At 63.6% G+C, this 21,514-nt stretch overlaps 2 protein-coding genes across 4 annotated transcripts in view; one reads left to right on the forward strand and one right to left on the reverse strand.

Annotated features, from left to right (window-relative positions):
* Ndufs6 (NADH:ubiquinone oxidoreductase subunit S6) overlaps positions 1 to 21,514 on the forward strand; it is a 77,089-nt gene that overhangs the window by 34,550 nt on the left and 21,025 nt on the right. The gene's annotated exons all lie outside the window — the stretch shown is intronic.
* Positions 5,153 to 12,537, reverse strand: Irx4 (iroquois homeobox 4). 3 transcript variants are annotated; one of them, XM_087189180.1, is made up of 6 exons: positions 12,250 to 12,537; positions 8,629 to 8,733; positions 8,172 to 8,420; positions 7,688 to 7,797; positions 6,711 to 7,033; positions 5,153 to 6,377 (listed from the first exon to the last, which is right to left on the reverse strand). In XM_087189180.1, exons 1-6 carry the CDS (start codon positions 12,469 to 12,471, stop codon positions 5,527 to 5,529), a joined length of 1,860 nt encoding a protein of 619 aa, XP_087045306.1. In that variant the 5' UTR covers positions 12,472 to 12,537; the 3' UTR covers positions 5,153 to 5,526. The 3 variants fall into 3 exon arrangements, with proteins under 3 accessions (XP_087045306.1, XP_012927799.2, XP_087045307.1); XM_013072345.3 differs by lacking the exon at positions 12,250 to 12,537 and adding an exon at positions 12,047 to 12,170; XM_087189181.1 differs by lacking the exon at positions 12,250 to 12,537 and adding an exon at positions 8,925 to 12,017.

Genomic DNA, 21,514 nt, shown 5'->3' on the forward strand with positions numbered 1-21,514 from the left:
CTGGAATCCTAGGCAGGTGCTGGGATGGGGTCCTGGTGCAGGGTGCGCTGGTGGGGCAGCACCCCACTCCCAGGGAGGGCAGACTGAGCAGGGCCCACAGATGTGGGTGTAGCAGGGCCATGCTGCTGGGTGCAGGCCGGGCTGCCTCCCCGTGTCCTCCCGATACATACGTGGCTTGGTCACCAGGCTGGCCCGGGAGCAAAGTCCCCTCCCAGCAGCAGGTAGCAGCAACAGTGCCCTGGAGCCAGCAAGGTCTCCTCCTTGCTCCCCACGAAACAAAGGCCTGGGGCCCTGGGCAGGCAAAGCACACAGGTTCCTTCCAGGACAGCTCTGCACCTACCGGAGGCCACTGCCTGCCTGGGGTCACCACTGGCCTGGGACTCAGCAGCCCCACGTATGTGCGTGTGTGCACATGTGTGCATGTGTGTGCATTGGAGTGTGTGTTTGTGAGAGGGAGGGAGGGAGAGAGGCAAAGAAAGAACCAGAGACAGAAAGGAGAGGGTAATCCCAGGCAAGGGTGTCAGTGTGTGCATGCATGTGTGCATACTGAATGGGCACGTGTACGCTTGTGTGTGTACAAGCATCTCATATCCCTGGCCACCCCATCCTGTCATGCCTGGGTGATCCTGGGAGAGCCTGGAGCCTGCAGCCCTGAACTAGGTGCCCGTCGTGCTCAGTCCCCGGGCTCAGGTGTATGGGCAAGGTGGGGTGAGGTACCCCCTGAGCTGAGGATGGAAGGTCCCACGGCTCCTGTGCAGCACGCACCCTGGCCCCGTGCTGTGCTCTGATACCCCATACTTATGGCTCTGCTCTGGGACTTCCTGGCTCAAGCTCAGTGCACGCAGACCCCTCCTGCCCAGTTGGTGCAGTGTGAGCTCACATACAGAGCTGCCTTCGCTCAGGTGGGCACTGCACCTTCTTTGCAGCCCCCCAATCCCCTCCTGCGCCGCCTGGCCAGGCCCTCTGCTTCCTCCTCCTTTCCCTCCTGACAACATTCTGTCCCCAAACAAAGGAGCTTGTGTGTCCCACCCACAGGTGACCCTGGGCTCAGGCACCGTGGCCTCGTCCTTCCCAGTGGCCTGGACTCGTGCTTGGGCCCAGGGTCTTCCTCAGCTGTCAGGGTCCTGGCTGCTCACAGCGACCCCAGGCTGGGGCCACATTTGTACATTCTGTCCTGCACCCCAAAGCCAGGGTCGTCCCTTCACAGCTGTGCTGCTCAGGGCCTGGGGTGCTCAACTGTTGGGGAACCCCACCAGCCCCAGAGTGGGAGCTCAGCACCCCATGGTGCTTGATCACAGGGTCCTGTGGCCAGTGGGGCGCGAGTCCCCATGGATGGCACACAGCTCCCTGGGTGGTGATGCAGCTTCTGAAAAGCAGAGCTATCAGCAGAGCAGGACTTCTCGTGAGGGCGCTCCGTGCAGAGTGTAGTGGGCCCTGGAACTGGAGCGGGACCAGAACTCCGGACCCCCACCCCAGCAGCCCTTCCAGCTCTGTGTCTCTGCCCAGGCCTGAGGCCCCAGAGCTGTGTCAGCTTCCTGAACCCACACTTAGGCTTCAGGCCCGAGGAGGAGCAGCCGCTGCGAGGCCCTGAGGCCACGTTTGGGGGTGCTGGCACTGGGATGGGATCACCCTTGAAGTTTGAGCTGCACGGGAGGTTTGGGGCTCGGGAGCACCCTCCTGGGGGCCTGGGGTGGGAGCAGGAGGAGTTGCTGGGCATGGCCGGAGTGTGTGAGCGGGTCTTCAGCCTCCTCACTGCTCCCCAGTGCTGCCTCCCTAGGTGCTAGGAAAGGTGATTTGTGACCTGGCTTCTATGAAGTGCCCAGCAAAGAAGGTGGCCCTCTGCCCTGACTCCCCCTGGCCCAGGCCTCTGCTCCTGGGTCCTAAGTCCTCCCCTGTCCTATTGTTCTGGCCCTGGTCACACCAAAGGGTCACTGGGCCCTGTGCCTTCCCACAGGGGCCCTAGGCTTGGGGCTCCAATGAGAACAAACTGGCCGCACCCCTGGGTGGGCGAACTTTGGCCTCTCCTGGCTTCCCCAGGAGCCCGCATCTCCAGGACTGAAGGAGGCAACACTTCAGGGGCCTGGAAGGGGAGGTTAGCGTTTCTTCCGCTGTTGACTGTCTTGGGTCCTGTGCCCACAAGCAGGGCTGTCCGTGAGAGGCCACCGGGGTGTGCCTTCCTGAGGGCAGCCGAGAACCCTTGCACAGAAGAAAGGGCTGCTCCTCTGGTTTCCGTCAGTGGGGGAGAAGCCTGGCAGGGCTGTCTCATCAGCGCAGCAGCCCAGGCTGCCTGCCGAGGAGTAGGTGGCATAAATCGCCTGCATAATCTCAGGAGATGACCACTTTAAATCTTAATTGGTTGGCTTTTAAATATCATTTAAGGGCCGGTTCCCTGCCTCTCTCTAGTTAAGAAGGTGTCCTGTCAGACTCTATTACCTAGCTGGATGTCTCTCCTTAAGGAGAGAGAGAGAGAGAGAGAGAGAGAGAGAGAGAGAGAGAGAGAGAGAGAGAGAGAGAGAGAGAGAGAGAGAGGGAGGAGGAAGAAAGGAAAGGGAAGGAAAAAAAGAAAAAAATGGAACCATCATCAGCCACGGTTTGAGGGGTCGATAAAGCTTTTAGATTTGGAGATGTTTTCCTGAGCCCATTTCCTGCGGCTACGAGCTGTTAATGGAGCTTAAGGAATTATCTTAGCCCGGGCCTGCTGGCCGGGGAAGCCGTATATTTCCCACGCCTGCTCCCGGTCGGGCCTGAATATGCTGCTGTCAGACTCGCTTAATGAAAAGTAACGCGCCGCTGATTACAGTTTTATTTGGGCTCTATGTAAAGAGCACCGTTAATTTAGCCTCTCCTCGGAGTGTTTGCATTTGCCACGCCTGAGTGGCCAGTGCGTCCGGCGCTGCCGCTCTGGCCCCAGCCCCTTCCTGACACCCTCTCCCTGGAGAAGCCCCTGAGATGCTGCCCCGAGGCTCTGCCTGAGCCCACGACCTCCCGTGCTCTCCTGCGCAGGCGCCCACCCCTGTGGGATTGTACTGTCGCCATGGCACCCCTGGGGTCCCTGGCAAATCTTGCAGGCTGTGCCCAAGTGAGGGGTGGTCAGAGTGACGGGCTCAGCTTCGGGTGTGCTCTGCTGTGTGGCCCCTAGCGTGTGCCGAGGCGCCTCCCCCTGATGCCTGTGTTTCATTGTCTCGAGGATGATGTAAATAAGGCACTTTGGGCAGCTATTCCCCCGGGACGGGGCTCCTGGGACGTGGGATTCCTAGTGCTGCCAGAGGTCCCCAGGGTGGCTAGTTGGGGCTGCAGAGCAGCGATCTGGAACCTGGGCTGCCGCCGCTCTCTGGAGGGTGTGCCCGAGCTCCGCCCTCAGCGGGACGGGGCGGGGGGGGGGCTCCAGGCCCCGCCCAGACCCGATTCTGCCTCCGCAGCTGTCACCCTGAGGCCGGCCCGGGAAGCCTCCTTTTCTGGGAAAGGCCTGGCTTTGTCTAGGGCTAGGGTGGGGGCGCGCTCGCTGCCCTCCGCAGCCGCATTAAAATTCCTGCCGCCCCAGCCTCCGGCCGAAACAAGTCTCCCCGGAGACTCCACTTTCGCTATTACTGTCAAGTACCCTTGGCTCTTTATTTTTGCCCTTTTATCTATTACAACTAATTCGAGTTCTTTTGCCCTTTTCAGTCTAAGACATGGGCTTTCTGCAAAGCCTCCCTGCCATGGAGCTCTTGGAGCGCGCAGCCTTTAGAAATTGAGGGGTTTACTGTCAAAATGAAAATTTCACTTCAAATTATCTTGGCTGATGCTCGCTCGCCAGGCCGGGGGCTCCTGCTGCAGGCTTTTGACAGGCACATCAGCGGCGAGCTTCCGAATCTCGATAATATCATCCACGGGAGCGAAAGTCAACGCGGTGACAGCGCCAGGCTGGTACAATCCAATTACCGCGTGGCTGGCCCGGCTCAGGGGCGGCTGGGGTCTGCACTCAGGGTCCGAACTCGGGGCCTGGGGGCCCAGCTCCCTGTCTGGGGCCAGGGTGGGCCCCAACACTGGGGTACCCAGCGAGGCCCAGAAACCCAGCGCAGCGGTAGTGTCTCTAGGGGCTGCCGAGACTCACCCGATACCAGCCCTCTGAGCCATCAGGCCTGCTCTCCTCTGGGCCTGGCCCGCCCGGGGCCATTTCCAGAGCGTGGGACTCTGTGGGGCCGTCCCACCCACCTGGCTCCAGGAGGCAAGCTCTGCAGCACCCATCCTGCCTGGGAAGTGGACTCTGTGCTGGCCACCGGGGGCAAGGACTGGGACAGGCCGCCTCGCTCGTGCTCATCAGCACAAGGCTTCCACTCTCATCTCCCTTGCACACTGCATACTCCAGAGGCAGGAGGGGACCCAGAGCCCGGGGCTTCTGGGCACATGGAGAGCCAGGAGCAGGCGCCAGCCTGACACCACAGGGAGGGAGAGGGCGAAGACCTCCGACTCAATGGGCACCACCAGCAGGCCGGGGACACGAGTGGGGAACCCAGTATCGCGCTTGGCTGCAGGTGCCCAGGGCGGGAACCACAGGAAGGCTCCGCCCTTGCCTTCCCAGCCCCCAGGGGGCTCCTCCAGAGAGGGCTCTCGGCTTTGCGTTTCACTTTCCGAGCAGTGGAAGCGGAAAGCCGGTCCCTAAGGGAGGGCAGGCGGGGTGGGGCGGTGGGCACTGCCCAAGGCTGCCAGACTCCGGAGAAGGGTGTGCCAAGGGAGAGGCAGGGAGCAGAGATGGCCCCACCCCAGGACCGAGCCTCTGGACTTCAGAAAGCTTAATTCTAATTCAGTCAAAGCAACCCCTTTGCTCAAAATCCTGGAGTTGGGGCCGGGGATTTGGCTCAGTGGCACAGGGCCTGCCTTGGTTCGATCCCTGGTAACCCCCAAGAACATCCTGGAGTCTGGCAAAGAGGAAGAATTTACATTTCCAGTCCCACGCACCTCGTAACTTCAGAGTGACCATCCTGGTCCTGGGTTGGCAGGGACTTGAGTGGGGTGGACTCTGGTGCACACCCACCCAGCAAGTCCCAGGGTTCCAAACGTGTTCTTTTCTGCAACGCAAACACCGCCACAAGGTTTTATTGGTTTTGTTATATCTGCCTCTCTCTGAAGCAGGCAATTATTGGTGTGCACATAACATTTAAAAAAGCGTAACTGTTTCAGTCGGGAGTGTGCAGCCGTGTGCAGTTGGTGGAGGTGCTGTCGGTGAGCGCTGCCGGCAGGATGGAGTCAGATGAGGGGCTGTGCTCTGCAGCCCACACTGCATGCCTGGAACCCAAACGCCTTCCCCATGTAAACTTTGGACGTAAACTTTATGCTTGGGTCTCCCGCTGCTCTGAGCACTCAGGCAGGTTTGGAGTTCCGGAAGGCTGGCGGAGTTGACTCCGGACCGGGTGGGACGGCAGACAGGGCTCCGCCCAAAGCCCTGGGAGACCACTGCAGCTCCTCCCTCTCCGCAGGCGGCTGGCCTCGCCTTCCTTTGGAATCTCAGTAGAAAAGAGCCCCGCCCTCCCCACCTGGACCTCAGGCTCAGGTGCAGAAGGGCTTGCCGCCCGCCTTGGGCAGGGCCAGCAGATCCCGGGCGGTGCCCGCAGCTGGGGTGTCCTGGGGTGCAGTGGGCAGGAAGGCTCGGGCCAGGGGCGCCGTCAGCACATTGGTGCCCGCCCCCACCGAGCGTCCCAGTGGCCCCGGATCCAGGAGGGTGCCCTTGGCAGTGGCCCAAGCCTGGTTCAAAGTGCTGTGCCTGAGTATGGGGTCGTGGAAGACCCCGTCCACCCAGTTTCTGAGGCTGGTCACTGGGGAGTCCTGGTGCCTCTCCAGGGCCACAGAGGAGGCCAGGACTGCGGGTGAGGATGTGGCGGGCGTCGGGGATACGCCTGCAGGGGCCACGGGGCCTTGGCGCTTGAGCATGCAGGAGGGAAACTCCGTCTGGTTCAGGGTGGTGGCCGCGGAGGCAGTGGCAGTGTGGGCCAGGGACCAGATGCGTGGCTTGGTCTCCAGCGCCCCCGATGCCCCGCTCTGGGTGGGCGGGAAGCCCAGTTTGGCCTCGCAGGCCCGAGGGCGGCCCTCTGGGCCCAGCTGTGGCTCCGGCCCTGCCCCTGAGCTCCGGAGGCAGATCCCGGTGCTCTCCAGGTCCTCCTCTAGGGCGGCCCCTCCTGCGGCAGCCAGGGGCATCCTGAGGGCGCCCGAGGCCTCCTTGCCTGGGGCACCCGGGAGAGGGGTGGGGCCCTCCGGCCGGGGGACGCGCTCCAGGGTGCCACTGTCCAGGGCGGAGAAGGACGCCTTCAGCTCGCAGTCCTGGGGCTCGGCCTCCAGGGGGTCGAAGTCATCCAGGTCGCTGAGCTCCAGCTCCTTGTCCTCTTTGCCCACAGGCTCCATCACTGGAGGGAACAGGGCAGAGGTCAGTCCGGGCGCTGCCTCCTCTTAAACCCGGAGGGGGGGGGACCCATCCCGAGCGGGGTGGGCCAAGTGCCAGGCCCCTCCCAGCCTCCCCTCTCCTTCAGGTATTACCAATAGAAAGACGGGGTGGGGTTCGGCTGGGAATCAAGGCGGGCACCCCAGGGCAAAGTGGGCCTGGTTCTGTAAGCACCCCAGGGCCTACAGAAGGAAGGCTCCAAGTGCTTGGGGGCCCGGACCCTTCGCCCACTTCGCCACCCCGGTGTCCTAACCGCGGGAAGGGTGCCGGCTGATCCCCAAGGCCAACCTCCCAGCACCTTCAGTCTTGGCGCTTTTGAGGGGCTCCTCCCCGGCCTCCTCCTGGTCGGCCTCCTCGCCTTCCGCATAGGGCCGCTTCTCGTCCGTGCACTTGTTCCTGGCTGGCCACGTCATCTTGTTCTCCTTCTTGAGGCGCCGGCGCGCGTTGGCGAACCAGGTGGAGACCTGCGTGAGGGTCATCTTGGTGATGATGGCCAGCATGATCTTCTCGCCCTTGGTGGGGTAGGGGTTCTTGCGGTGCTCCTGCAGCCAGGCCTTCAGCGTGCTGGTGGTCTCGCGGGTGGCGTTCTTGCGCCGTGTGCCGCTGTCCATGGTCCCGTACCTGCAGACGGGGGTCGTGGGGTGGGGGTGGCTGGCACAGACCAGGGCTCTGCCTCCGGAAGGTCTGCGCTTATTAGGGCTGCTTGACTGGGGTCCGCCGGGGACCCAGCCTGGGGTGGGTGCCGCCCTGCCTTTTGTGGCCCAGGGCGAAGATAATGTTATTAAAATGACAGGGAGCTGGCTCCTTCCCAAGCGAGGTCATGGCCTCTGTCACTCGGGGCTCTGCTCCTCCGCCTTTGATCTGCAAACCGTAAACACATATCGCAGACACAGGAGCCTGCACCCTAACGTGTAGGCCCTAGGCAGAAAGGGCCTCACACCAGGTGGAGTAGCCAATGAGGGCTCAGTGGCTGTGCTGAACTGGGGTGTCTGCGCCTCTTGTCCCAGGCTGGGTGTGGGGTTTCCTCCTCGGGTTCCCCTGCAGGGGAGAGGGCTGCACCTCCTGGGGTGCAGGGCGGCACCCAAGGCCCTGCTTGGCCTGGCCTCCTGGGCCTTTGAGACCGGTCTGCCCGAAAAGCCCCAGCACCCAGAGGATCCTAGCGGTCCCCAAAGAAGGGGTGTGTGTGGGGCGGCTGTGGCAAGGTACAGGGGTGGTGAAGAGCAGGACCCCCCTTCCCGGATGGGCATGGAGGCGTAGTGGCTGGAGGTCCCTCACCTGTCATAGGGGTACTGGCCCAGGGCAGGCTCGTAGGGGTAGTAGGCGGCTGCGGCTGGTGCGAGCCCCGAGTGGGCAGATCCCGACCCATCCTTAGAGTCGAAGCTGTTCTGTAGGAGCCAGGGAGGCGTCTGGGGTCACAGCTCGGGGACACACCCCGGCTCGCAGCCCCGTCCTCGGGCGGGCCCTCGGGAGAGCCCCGTCCCGGTACCAGGTTCCCTAGGGTGGCTCGAGGAGGAAGAGAGTCAGGGAACTGGGATGGAGAGAAGGCTAAAGGTGGGGTGAGGGGAAGAGGGGGAGGGGAGAGGAAGGGGGAGGAAGGGGAGGGAGCGGAGCCGCCCGCGGGCCCTGGAGGCCTGGGTGTGCGCTCCGCCCGAGCCAGTGATGGATTAGAAGGAAGACAATACACACGCCCGATACGGCGTCCCCCCACCCCCGCAGCTGGGGAGCGGTGGCCCGCGCTGGAGCGGGCGTGGGGCCTCACCAGCGAGTAGAAGGCCGACGCCTCGGAGCCGTAGGCGGCGTAGCTGCCGTAGCCCTGCGCGCCGGCGTAGGGGCCCCCGTAGACGCCGAGCGCCGCCGAGCCCAGGTCGTGGCGCGCGGCAGCCAGAAGCCGGCCCTCGTAGACCGGGCAGTAGACGGGCGCCTGCGCGGGCGCGGCGGGGCTGGACTCGGGCAGCGCGCGGCCGCCAGGCTCGCAGCACGCGCCCAGGGAGTTGGCGGCCATGAGCAGCTGCGGGGAGAGGGCGAGGAAGGGTGCGCCGACCCCACGGCCGCCCGGCCCCACCCGCGCCCTCCCGCCCGCCCGGCCGCCTGGGCCACTTGCGCCCGGGGCCTCGTCCTGGCTGGGGCCTGCTCCGGCTGGGGCCTCGTCTGGCTGGGGCTCTGGCGCCCTCGGGGCACAAGCGGGCTCAGGGCGGGCCTCGCCGCGGCCCCCTTACCTGCGGGGCGGAAGCGTAGGGGTATCCGAACTGCGGGTAGGACATGGCGGGCGGCCCGGGGCGCGGCGGGGCTGGCTGCGGGGCGGGGCGGCGGGCTCCTAGGCGCTGGGAGGGCGAAGCGAGGGAGCCGGTTACCGCGCCCCGCCACCAACTTTTCCAGCCGGGCCGGAAAGTGAGCGGTGGCGGCCTCCGCTTCCAAACCCGGCGCCTGGAGGGGTCTCTGGGACCGACCGGCCTCGCAGTGGCGACAGAAATACATATTTTGCAAAATATGGGAGCAAATGTGTCGCGCGAACCGTCAAGTCGGACGTGCGCCGCTCTCTCTGCAGGGCGCTGACGTCAGCCCACGCCGGCCGCGGACGCGCGGGTCACTCGGCCCGGGCCGGGCGGGGCGCGGGGCGCTGGGCGCTAACAAATGGGCTCCGTCCCCGGAGTCGATACCGCCCTGGCGAAGCGTGTTCCTCCTTAGTCACCGGCACGGAAGGCACTTTTAATTAGAAATTAATTAATGAGCAGCTGCTCCTTCCCGCCCCCCTATAATCATTAGTCTCAATTACAAATGAGATCTAGGAGGGGACACGCGGGTGAGTCTCGGGTGAAGATGTAATCAACGCTCAAGATGGGCCGCGTCCGGGTGGAGGGGCGCCCCGCGCACCATTGTTCGCCGCGGCGCGTCCCGGCGCCGCAGCCCTGCCCCGCGTTCTGGGCCACCAGCAGTCCCCACACCGGCCCCATGCCCAGCACCCCGGGTCGCGGGGCAGGAGCTGCGGCGCCTCCCTAGAACCGCGCCCGCGGCTATGCCACGCAGGACCTAGGCGACCCCAGCGGAGGCCCCTCCCCCACAGGTCACCGAAGTTCCCCCTCGGCCCGCCACCGCCTTCGCTCCCCTGCCGCTTCTCCGCCCCCGGGGCGCCCTCTGCCCCTCCTGGTCGAGCTCCGGGCTGCCGGACGCCCCTGCCCGAGCTCGAGGCGAGAGCGGGTTCCCAACTCGGCAGGGCGCCTGGGCGGCTCGCTGCACCCGGCCGAGCCGGGCAGGCCGAGGCGCTGGGGAGAGAGGTGTTGGGCACTTGCCCGAGGTGCCCCCGCACCGCGCCGCTTCCAGCCTGGGCCGCACGGGAACCCGGGGAGGGGTCAGGACGCCCGAGTTCTGCCGGAGCCCGGCGCGCTGGAGGCCAGGTTCCCCGGAACTCGCGCCCGGCCTGGGGCTCCGCGGTCCTTGAGGCCCGAGCTGAGCTCGCCCTGCCGCTCGGCTGGGCCGGAGCGGAACCACGCGGGGGCTCTGTGCAGACTTGCTCAGGAAGATTCCTGGGCGCAGACCTGTGAATAGCCCCGGGGTCACCCTCTAATTAATGATGACGTTTTCACCCTCTCCCCAGCTGCGAGGCTGCCTCCCAGAAACGGAATCTGCGCCTCTGACAGCTCTGTTGAAGGTGATTGATGACTATCTGGAGACCGCAGCACACATCATATAATATCTGCTGCGTAATTGCTTTAATTTACAGATGAAAATACAGTTCGCTGATCGCGCTGGACCGAAGCCGGCCGCGTCCGAGAGGCTGGCAAAGGGAAACCTTCGGAAATAATGAATAGCCGCCCCATGCAGATTATTCAGACAGTTTAGCGCCGTAGCTGGGAGAGGTATATAAAGAACACGAGTCAAATGACATTAATAATTGTTTTTGAATTCTGTATTGATTTCGTGGCAGGCCGTTTCTTTCTTTCTCACCTGAATTGCTAATACCGCCTTCCTGTAAATAATCAGAAAGTAGCCACGGGGCTTCTCGGGTGGAAATGAATCTGGTCTCCCTCTTCCTCCTGTCCTCCCTTCCCCCATCTCCCTCCTCCCAGGCCCACTAGTTCTGCAGCCCAGCGTCCCCTACTTTCCATTATTTATTGTTTACAAACAACCCGCTCTCTCCCGAAGACGAGGTCAGGTGAGGCCGGGCCCCCGGGAGAGGGGCGTTGCTCCCCATCACTGGCCCTTCTGAAGCTCCCTCCCCAGCCCAGGCCGGGAAGCGCAGCTGGGCCGGGTCTCCCCGGCCTCCCGGGCCTGGGTCTTGGGGCTCCACCCAGGCCGCGCCCTTTGCTTCCCAGGAGACCTGTCCCAGCCCTCCCGAAGGCTGCCCTGAACAGGTTGCCCTCTTCTTCTGAGCGCTATGCCCCACCTGGCCCTGGGTGGGAGCATGCAGTCCGTGGGGAGCTTTGAGGGGTTATGGGCTTCATCCGGCTCCTCCAACATCCTGGGGTTTGCCTTTCAGCCTGCACAGCCTTCTAGTCCCCAGCAGCCCCTAGTTCTCCGGAGCGACCCTTCCCACACCTGGAGACCTGGATTGCTGGACCCCACTTTCTGGCTGCTGCACATCCATCTCCACCTACTTCGGGGCGGGCCCAAGCGCCTGGGGGGCTCAGCCAGCCACGCAGGGCTCTCACGACCTTGTCTGGTCCACTCAGGCCCCCTCTCCAATCCTGGACGCAAGGTCAGTCTGCCAGCTGCTTCTTATGCCCACAGATAGCCTGTGGTGACCTGCAGTCTGGCCCTGGCCCCTGCCCGGGTCAAGGGCACTAGGCCACCCGTATCCCAGGAGTACAGGGGCAGCTGTCCAATGACCTTTCTAAAAGCCAGAGCCTTGAGCTGAGGCACCAGTTCAGCAAGAGCAGATAGACCCCCAGGAGTCCTCGAGGCATGCTGCGCCCCAAGCCTGCAGAGGCCGAGGTATAAACACAGCAGCTCCCTGGACTGGGCAGCCCAGCTTCGGTGAAAGCTCTGAAACAGTTCGGAGAGGGCCTGAGCAGGACGCAGGGGCGGAGGGCCTCAGTCCAGAACGCCAGGAGCCCGTGGGCCACCTGTTTTGGCAGAACTGGTGTGGGCCCTCTGAGAGGGGAGGCCTCAGGGAGACTGGCCCGGCCCAGCATTCCTGTGACCAGCCCAGTCCTGGAGCCAGACTGAACCAGGCCACCCTTTCGGGAGCGCTTTCTAGCCCAGGAAAGTTGACCCGGCCAAGATACAGGCGGGAGTCCGGGTGCCCGGCAAGGGTCTCTCTCCTGAGGCCTTGGGCCAAGCCTGGGCGCCCACTCTGCTCGCTGTCGGCAGGCGCCTGGGCCTGGAGCCGCTCGCTCCAGGCGTCGAGTGCAGCTTGGGCGAACCCTGGGGCGCTCCCCCCCGCCCAGGGTGCCCGCCGAGTCCGGTCCCCAGATGCCCCCGGGCCCCGTCCCTGCGCTCAGCCGCGGCGCCCCCTCCCCCTGCCCTCGGCTCTGCCCGCGCCCCGCGCCTTGAGCCTCGCGTCCCTCCCCGTGCCGCTTCCCGAAACTTGCAGTCTGCGCGGCGCCCTCCGGAGGCCCCGGCGGCGAGCAGAAAACTTTGTCCCCTCCAGCGCCTGAGCGACCCTCGCAAAGTTTGCGTGGCCGAGCTCGAGCCTACCTGCGCCGGGAGCGCCCGCCCGGGCCGCGGAGCAGCGCGCAGCCCAGGACGTACCGAGTCGCCGCGCCACCACCGCCCGCGCCCCTCGGCGCCGCGCGCGCCTCCGCCCCCCGCGCAGGGGGAGGGGTCTCGGAGCCCGGGGCGGGGGCGGGGGCGGGGGCGGCGCGCGGGACGGGACCGGTCCGGGACCGGGATTCGCCTACCTGCGGGGGCGCTGGGCCGCTCCTGGCCGCCCACGAGGGCTCTGCGCGGCCGCTCGGCGCGCGCGCTCCGGAGGGGAGCGGGCGACAACTAATGGAGACATTTCCAGGCGGAGCACCTGGCGAGCAGAGCGCGCCGGCGTCCCCAGGCGCCGCGGTTGTCAGCCGAGCCCGCACCGGCGTGACGTGGGCGAGCGGGCGCGCGGCTCCCACGCGGCCGCCCATGAACGCTTCCCCCGCGGCGCCGCGCTCCTGCCAACTTTCCCTCCGCCCGGCCGCCGCCGGGTGCGGGTGCGGGGTGCGTGCGCGGTTCCGGCCTGGGCGACACCCCGCCCTCTGCGGGCCAGGAAAGGCGCGTGCCCCGATTTGGCCCCACAGCCGCCCTCCAGCCCCGTGCCGAGCAAGGCCTGGGCTCTGGCCCTCGCGCAGCTCTCCTGGCCCACTGGGCCCACCCCGCGGATGGGTGTCCTCCTTCTGAACTCCAGAGCTCTGGTCGAAGGCCCCTGCCCCCGTGGCCACCCCTGGGCACAGGCTGGGCTCTCAGCGGGAACCCACGCTCCCTGGCAAGCGGGCCCAGTGCTGGTTCTCTCCTCTCCTTGGGGCCTACTGGTCCCTGGCCACCTGGGCGCTGGGTAGTGGGCCTGGGCGGGACTGGGTCAAGGTGACAAGCTGCTGGGGGCTCTGGGCCTGCACCCTACCAGCCTGGGAGGGTCGGGTGAGTCGGGTCGGGTCCGCCTCCCGCCCGGCCCTGTCTGCAGGAGCCCTGATGTGGTCTCCTGGGGACCCTCTGGGTGGAGTGGAGCCCTGGTAGAGGTCACAGGGGCACAGAGGGAGTGGCCAGGGTTGCAGGACCTTCTGGCCTGCCTCACTGCCGGGGCTGGCACTGTGTGGCCAGGCAATGCCTCCTTCTTCCGCCCTTTATCCACCGCCTCATCATTTCCCCTTCAAGAGCCACACAGTCTTGCTTCTGCCACCACTGCGCCGAACGGTGACGCCTGAGCCCTTGGCCCAGAGAATCTGAAGCAGTTACTTGCAGATTTTTTCCTTTTTCCGTGTTTCCCTTTGGAGTCCTCTGCAGCTGCTGGGCAGGTACAGTGACTGCTTGCATCACTGTCACTCATGGCTCTCGGGGCTGCAGGCCAGCCCCCCTCCCTGCCCTGAGACACCCGGCCCTCAGTGCCTCGGAGGCAGGTGTGTGCAGGAGCCTGCAGGACTCTGCTCTGGGGAAACCAGGGCAGCCAGGCCTCTGTGTGTTAGCCGGGCTCAGGGTCATGGAGGCTGAGGGCCACTCTTCGAGCCAGGCTGGCCTGTGCTGGCTTCAGAGCTGCTGGGGAGCTGGACTGGCAGGGGCCTTTATGGTGCAGAGGAAGGTGGGGGCGGAGGAGGAAGAGCGTGCCCACCTGCTCCTGTCCTGTGGGCTCCTGTGCCTTGTGAGAGGCTCCGTGCGCAGTGCGCAGCACGCTTCCCTGCGAGCTCCCGTGGAGCTGAGACTCTTTCTTCCCTACTGAGACAGCGTCTCGCTGTGCCGTGAGGCTGGAGCTCACTGTGCAGCCCAGTCCTGCCTTGTGATCCTCCCAGCACAGCCTCTGGGTACTGGAACTCAGACTTGAGAGCCGGATGGGAGCCAGGTGTCTGTATGCAGCTGGTTTGCACCTGAACTCAGTGCACGTCCATGGAGTTCTGCTTCATGACCCCAGCGAGAGCCCAGCAGGAGCAGCACCCGAGCTCATGGACAAGGTCCCTGGAGGCCAGAGGCTTATATCCGGGGTTCCTCACCACCTGGCCAGCCCCAGGCCCGCGGACCCTGTACTACACCTGACCTAACCCGGCCTGTTTCAGAACTGAGGTGACCCAAGTCAGAGCAGCTGCCTGTGCCCGCCGCCTTCATCGCTGCTGTGACAGGAGAGCGGCTCCTTCCCGGCTGCAAGGCAGTGGCTGAGTGTCGAGTTTGCAGCCGGGCCCTCTGCACAGGAGTGGTCCTGGGTCCACCCAGGGTGGTAGAGGGGCAGGCCTGGCACCTGGGCAGCCGACCAGGCCATGGGGTCCACAGCCTCGGCCTCCTGCCCACCCGCTGGGGACCCAGGAGGCCACAGAGACCCACCATGCAAGGTGGGGCAGCTGGGCCGCTCACCGCCCCCTGTCCTCAGGGGACCTGACTCAGCAGAAGAGCAGGTGGCATCAGGAGACTGGGCAGAGGTGTGCGGTGCCTGCTGCGTGACCTCGAGAGGTGTGGCTGGGCCTCCTCCTGCTGCCCCGGCCTTGTGCTGTGGGAACCAGGCCAGGGAGCAGGAGTGGGGACGTGGTCTCTTCCTACAGTCGGGAGGGGCACCTTCGAATCTGAAGGAGCGTCCGGGGCTATAAAGGAAGGCTGTTAATTTGAACAGCACCTGCGGTCTGCACGCTGAATGCATTCGAGATGCGCACCCAACACAACTACAGCAGCAAAGCCCAGGCTGCAAGCGGCCACATGAGGCTGGTTCCCAATCGTGGCGTGAGGAAGCAGTGCGCAGCTTGGCCTGGAAGTGAACACTGTTGTGAGGTGTGTGACGTGTTCAAGAGGAAATGCACAAAAGTATCTTGTATAGTTGAGCTCATGTTTGTGCAAAGGACGGAAAAAATACTAAACCACAGCCAGAGGGAGGGCTGGAAACAGGGCCGCCTGTTGCTGCTGGGGTTCACAGAGGACAGGATGCGTTCCGTCAGGGCCCTGAGGTGCCAGCCCATCCCACAGTGTTGTGTACAAATGCAGCTTCAGGGGTGGAGGGGGACAGGCACCAAATGGTGACCCCACAGGCCAGGCAGAGGAAGGAAAGGAGGCAAGGGAGGGCAGCCTTGCCGGGCCCGGCCGGCCCCACCAGGCACCGAGACACAGCCCTGGCTCCTCGCTGGCTTCCCAGAGGTCTGCATGAACACGGCAGTGATGCCCCAGAAAAAGCCCAGGAACTCAGGGACATCTACAAGTTACTGTGCTTGCTTCCGGCTGTCCCAGGACTACTGGGGCGTCCCCTTCAGGATCATTCAGGAGCAGGTGTCAGGGACCCGAACAGCCCTGGACATGAAAGTGGCCTTCCGGGTCTCGCAGCCTTGCAGGGGCATCACGGTTCCCAGGTTAAAACGGAGTGGCAGTGACCGGTGTGTTGCGCCCACTTTCAATTACTGCGGCAGCGGATTACAGAGGAATGTCCTCCAGGAGCACGCCAGCTTTTCTATAAAAACAGTGTTTTAAAAAATTCAATTAGTTGAAGGCCCCAGATAAAAGGAGCCCATTCTTAATGGCTGTAAAATAACCTGAGGGGGAGAGGGAGCTGTGGAGTACAACTTCAAAGCCAGCAGAAACACTTACTGTCGCGCTTTACAGCGCTGTGCTCCGGGCAGCAGCCATGGCGCAGCTGGCAGCCTCAGAAGCTCTGTTTAGAAGTGAGGAAGACGCGCTCCTGGTTCACACACAAAGCTCCAGGATGATGCCGTGCTGGCGATGCTGGCCTGGCCACACAGGTCCGACTTGAGGCAGGCATCGGGTGACTGTGGCCAGGTGACCAGCAGGCTCCCCTGGGCAGGGGACGTTGCCACCCACAGCCTTGGCTGGAGCGTGAGCTCAGGGTGCGGGGCTCTGCACGGAGTCCATGCGGGTTGCTCCTCTCAGTGGCGGCTGGCGCGCTGCGGGGCTCCTGCTCCTCGTCTCTGGCTCCCTGTGTGTGTGGGCGCGCGTGTGACGGTGTCCCTTTCCTGAGGATGATGGTCACACTGGATGGATCCCAGCCACTCTGTCATCTTAGCTAGTGACATCTGCCCTGGCCCCGTGTCCAGGTAGGGCCACATTCCCATGCACTGGTTAGGACAGCAGCAGACAGACCTGGGGGCACCAACTTGCAAGTGGGGGACCCTTCAGGGCCACCTCAGGGTCCTGTCCATCTCCTAGCTGGGCCCCTGCCCTGGGTCCCTCTTCAGAGTAACTTTCACTCAGGCCCCTGCTCCGAGTGTCCATGGGACAGGCCTCATCACGCCCTCAAGGACCCTGGCTTCCTGAGGGCCCCAGGGCGCTGAGTGACCTCCACCTGCACCCTCTTTCCTCAGGTGCCCCAACATCCTTTGGGGCTCCTTTGTTTTTCTGGTGCTGTCCCCTCTCCACCTGCTGGGTCCAGTGCTCCTTGGGATGGGGCTTTTCCTGCCTTCTTGCTTCTTCTGGGCTCTCTGGGGCAGCCCCTGAGCAGTGGACACAGGGGACACTTATGCTGGTGGATGAAGAGGGGGTGTGGTTGTCACTTCCTCAGAAGGGTCACCCATAGCCTCCTGGATGGGGCCTGGGGGTCCCCAGTCTGTGGGCTCAGACTGCACCCTGAGCACAAGCAGGGCCTCCAGGTCTGTGGGAGCTGGCACAGCCCGTCCTCACCCTCATGGCTGGCAGGCCAAGACCTGGCCTCGAGTGGAGGGCGGCTGTGGGTTCTGGCACCCCTCACACAGATGGCCACATTCTGTTAGTCGCTGCAGGGCACAGGGAGTGGACACTGTGCCACCGGAGCCAGTCCCTCTGCCCACAGGAAGACAGTGGAACAGGAGAGGTGGCAGATTCCCAGGCAGAGGCTGTACACTGAGCTTCTGCCTTAGGCTGTTCCACGTTGCTGTCCCCCAGAAAATGGGGAGCTTGGCAGCAGGCAGTGCCCAACCTCAGTGCCCAATCTCAGTGTTCCTCGAGGTACACAGGGCTTCTCCTTCTGAGCCCATGTGGACGGCGCCCGCCTTGGCATGCCCTGGCCAGTGGGACAGGTAGGGTGGCAGATGTCACTCCCACACAGCCTTGCTGAGTACGGGGTCAGTTCTCCCTACCCTCTACCGCTGCTGGCCTGGGCTGGACTCAGCCAGAGCTAGATGGAGGTGTGGGCTGCTTGTTACAGCATTGTGGTCTCCTGTCTGACTGATACAGCTGCTCCGTTGCAAGTCAGACTGATGTTATAAGTGTAATCATTACATGTGTGCTCTGATAGAGCTGCAAGCCACGTAGTAATGTTATAACACATTTGTATGTTATCATGTGATTACACGTTACAGTGTCATTTTAACACAGGCAAAGCAGCCAGACAGAAACATTATTTTAAGGGGGGAAATGCGACATAAGGGCAAGATATGAAATGCCAGTGAAAGATGGAAGGTGCAGCCTGTGCCTGCACGCTCTCCTTCCCACGAGGTCCGGGAAGGTGACTGTTTTCAGGGTTGGAGTCCTTAGAACCCCGAGAGGAGGCTGGGGAGCCTGGGGTGGGTCCAGGCCAGGGCTGGAGACAGTTGGCTCGACCTCAACAGCTAGCAGCAGGCTCCAGAGCCGGTGTTTCCTTCCCACAGGGCGGGGCGTCTGCCTTGGCCCGATCGCCCTTGAGTGTCCTCCAAATGGTGCTTGCTCTGTGACACTCTACAGCCACGCTGGTGGAGGGCACCGTTGCCTTCCTGGGCACAGGACCAGGCACCCCACGTGACCAGTGAGGCTTGGAGTCGGGCATGGCTGTGGTGGGGCCCTGTGCGTGCGCCCGGGTCGAGGGAGCCGCGTGGCACAATGAACGGGTCCTGTCTGCCTCAAAGGAGGGGCCATGTGGGCTGCTGCGGGGGGCTCCCCTTCAGACGCCCTGGTTCCCGGCACTGGTGCCCTCCCAGGGCAGCCTCTGCCTGGACTCCTCCGTCGGTGTCCCGGGCCCTCACGTGTGCACAGGAGGCTGCCCCGGGATTCCGCCTCAAGTTTGGGGGCCCCAGACTGGGATGGAGCTGTGCCCCACGACTGAGGAAGACCTCAGCCAGCGCTGGCCCAGCCCTCGGGGAGCCTGAGACGGGAGGGTCGGGAGTCCCGGTTGGCACCAGCCAGTGGCTCTCAGGGCCCCACAGTCCCTGTGCTGCTCAGGTAGAGAAGCCTCCTGGTGCTTCCCCTGCAGCACGCCCTGCTGAGGAGAGGGCCAGCGACCCACCGTGAGGCGCTGGCCCGGAGGACCGACTCCAAGGTGGCTGGGGGTCCCCAAATGCCCGAGGTCCAGTCACTTCCTGGAATTGGGGCTGTGGGTGCAGAGCCAGTGTCCCAGGCCAGTGCCAGGCTGTGTGCGTGGGAGAAGTGGCTCCTGTATGCCTTCCCCCATGTGTCCCCAGCCCTCCACCTTCCTCACGTGACCCTGGCTTGGGGCCTGGGGACCCACTGTGTGCCTGGGGGGAGGTGACATGGCTGTCATTCTGCTCAGGATGGAAGGCCCGATTCCCTAGGACCCCAACAGGTGGGCGAGGAGGGTCCTGGTTTCGGGCGCTCTGGCCTTCCTGACTGGGGGTGGGGCTCACTGTCTTTAGCTCGCCTTGGTGCTTTGGGACCTGGGTGGATCACCAGGCGCCCCGAGTCACCTTCCGGGTTCTGAAGGTCTGCAAAGCCCTGAACTGGTGGTTTGGAGACCTGGCTCTGCCCGGAGGCCTGGGGTGTGTGGAGGGGGCGCCTCCTTCTCCTGCCAGCTGCAGGGAAGAGCTGCGGGTGGGTGCTGGGAACCCAGACCCGGGGGTTACCCGCCGTCCAGCCTGAGCCTTCCCTGTGAACCGCGGCGGCGTGGTCCGATGTTCCGAGCCTGGATGGCGGGGAGGCCGAGGTCTCCTTAGGAGCAAGCAAGATCTTTTCATTGGCTGCGAATCCCTGGAGCCGGGGCCCAGCCGGAAGTTGGTGCCTGTCTTCCTGGCCTCGCTGCCTTCAGGGGCCTCCCCTCCGCTGCGTGTCTGGCTGCTTTGTCTTTTCGGTCTGACACTGCTGCCCTAAAGTTAGTTTCCAGTGTTGGACTGCAGCTCTGGCTCCCGGAGCCAGCCAGGCAGTTGCGGTGGAGCATGCTTCGGGGCTCCGGCCAGTGCCATCCCGTGCCCACCATCAGGCCACAGCGGGCAGGAGAATCCTTGCTGCTTGCCCTCCATCGGGTTTTGCTGGACGCCTGAGCTTGTAGGCCTTGTAGTGAGCTTCTTTGCTCCGTGGGCTGGGGGTCCCTGGGCGTGGGGGGCCCCGTGTCCCGTCACCTCGCAGAGACACCAGGGCTGGCCCCACCCAGCGTGCCGAGCTGTCCCCTGAAAGCAGGAGGGGCAATTGGTGGATGCTGGGGTCCCTTGTCCCGAATCTGCAGCTTGAAGTTTTTTTCATGGAGAATCCCAAACATTTACAAAAGAGGGGAGGGTTCCGAGCAGGGAGAACATGGGGCCCAGGCCGCACTCTGTGCAGGTAGAACCAGCTCCTCCGCTCTCCTGGCCCGGACCGAGTGCTCAGAAGCTGATTCAGGACACCGTGTCTGTGACAAACCTAGTGCCGTCATTCCTAAAAAGTCAAGGACTTTCTAGGGTCTGCAAAAAGCAGTGTTCCTGTTCCTTTGCCTTTCTCCCAGTTTATTTATTCATTTTTAAGTTTTAACTTTAGAACAACAGCTTCTTTGAGATAAACTGTGAAGTGTCGGTGTGAATCGCGGAAGTCAGCAGCGGGTTTCAGTGACTCACAAATGTGCAGCCCTGATCCAGTCTGCCTGGAGGGCTCCATCATCCTACGGTGAAGCTGTACACCCTCGGTGGCCCCCGCCTGCCCTGCTCTGGGTACCAGGCCACGCACACAGACTTGGCCACAGGTGCTGCAGTTTGTCCTCATCTTCTGGATCCCTGAGACCTTCTGGGTTCTCCTCCACTTTCACCTTTCTGCTGCCCTTCCGCCCATGATGGAGTGGAGCCCCTCAGCTTGCCCTCTGTCCAGGTGGCCCATGCTCGGGCAAGTGGACACAGGCACCCCTCCCCTGGCTTGGTGCTGCCAGACTGCCTCAGACTTGGGTGCATTCCTGTCGCTCTCCTCCGGGGCTTGGTGTGCTCCTGCGATGCTCAGCCTATTGTGCCCCAGGAACTGACCCAGGATCCATCTGCATTCTGTTCCCTTCCGTGGTGAGCTGGATACTCCGGAGGGAGCAGGGCCCCAGGGTCACTGCTGGTCACACTGCAGGGAAGGGTGTTGCATGGCTGGCCTCCCAGAATCCCCCGGGATGAGGGTAGGAACCTCTCCCCATGGCGGAATGGGGTTTGCGGTTTGGAATCTCTGTAATGTGACCCTCATGGGCCTCCTCTGGCCACTGGAAGCCACAACAAGCTGTCCCATCTCTCTGTGTGGTCCTGGGATTCGTGGTGGCTTCTGCTTTCTAGGACAAGATGCCCCCGAGTGCTGTCTGCCTCAGACCTGGGACCATCGGCCTACAGGTCCTGGCCCTGCTACAGCAAATGGCTCAGGGCCAGAGCTGCAGCTGCACCTGAGGTGGGGCGTGGCCAGTCACTCTCCAAACCCGGCTCCTTTTCTCTCCACTTTTCTTCCTACTGGTGAGTGGTGGCTTCCCCAGGCCAGACTGGGTCCCTAGGAGCCACTGTCGCCGCGAGGAAGGGTATGCTGTCCTTTCTCATGGGTGTCTCCTGTCCCACGTTATATTCCAGAAGTCATTTTCTGGTCAGTGCAGGGAGACACCATATTGTCGCATGATTGCATGACACTTTGTAGTTGCTGTTGCGAAAACACGCTTTGCTTTTCTCAAACTGAATTCTGTTGCTGCCACACGAGAGGGGCCAGTTGATCTTTGTCCTTGAGGTCGCTTCAGAGAGTGGAGCAGTCTTCATTCGGAGGACACAGAATGCCACCAGCAGCTCCCGATGGTTACTGGACACAAGGGGAGCATTTTGGGGACCAGGACCTGGAGAAGCACATTTAGGGCACCCTGCTGCCTGAGGCTGTGTTCGGAGGCCAGGCCCACAGGCTCCACACGGCTTCTTCTAGTGAGGCTGAGGTCAGTTTGACACCAGGGGCGGGGCACTGGGGGGGTCACACAGAAGAGCCGGCAGGAAGCCCCCCGGAGGCCTGGGCCCTGGGCACCCAAGGAGGTGGGAAGCCAGCAGGGAGGCTGGCATGGCCACTGCCATCATCGGCCGCTGCCATCCTCACTGTCCCCTGCCCTTGGTGGCCCCGATTCCCCAGGGATCTCAGGACAAGGGGCACATTCTCCATGGGCAAAGCCACATGCTGGAGGGGCGCAGGAGAGGGTGTCAGGCTGGCCAAGCAGGAAGCTTCAGAAGGGGAAGTAGGTGCACTGCTGAGCTCTGGATTTGCAGAGAGCACTGGTCAGGGCATCACCACCCCCACAGAAGCCCTCCTGTAGCCCTCCTGTGTGTCTGTGGATGACTGACGTGGGGGCCAGCCAACCGAGAGGGGCGGCCCAGCCGATGTGGGTGGCACCAGCCAGTAGGCCTGTGGCCCAGATTCGCT

Source organism: Heterocephalus glaber, unplaced genomic scaffold (assembly GCF_053883595.1).
Source record: "Heterocephalus glaber isolate CG9 unplaced genomic scaffold, H.glaber_assembly_v1.0 deba00001537, whole genome shotgun sequence".
NCBI lineage: Eukaryota > Metazoa > Chordata > Mammalia > Rodentia > Bathyergidae > Heterocephalus > Heterocephalus glaber.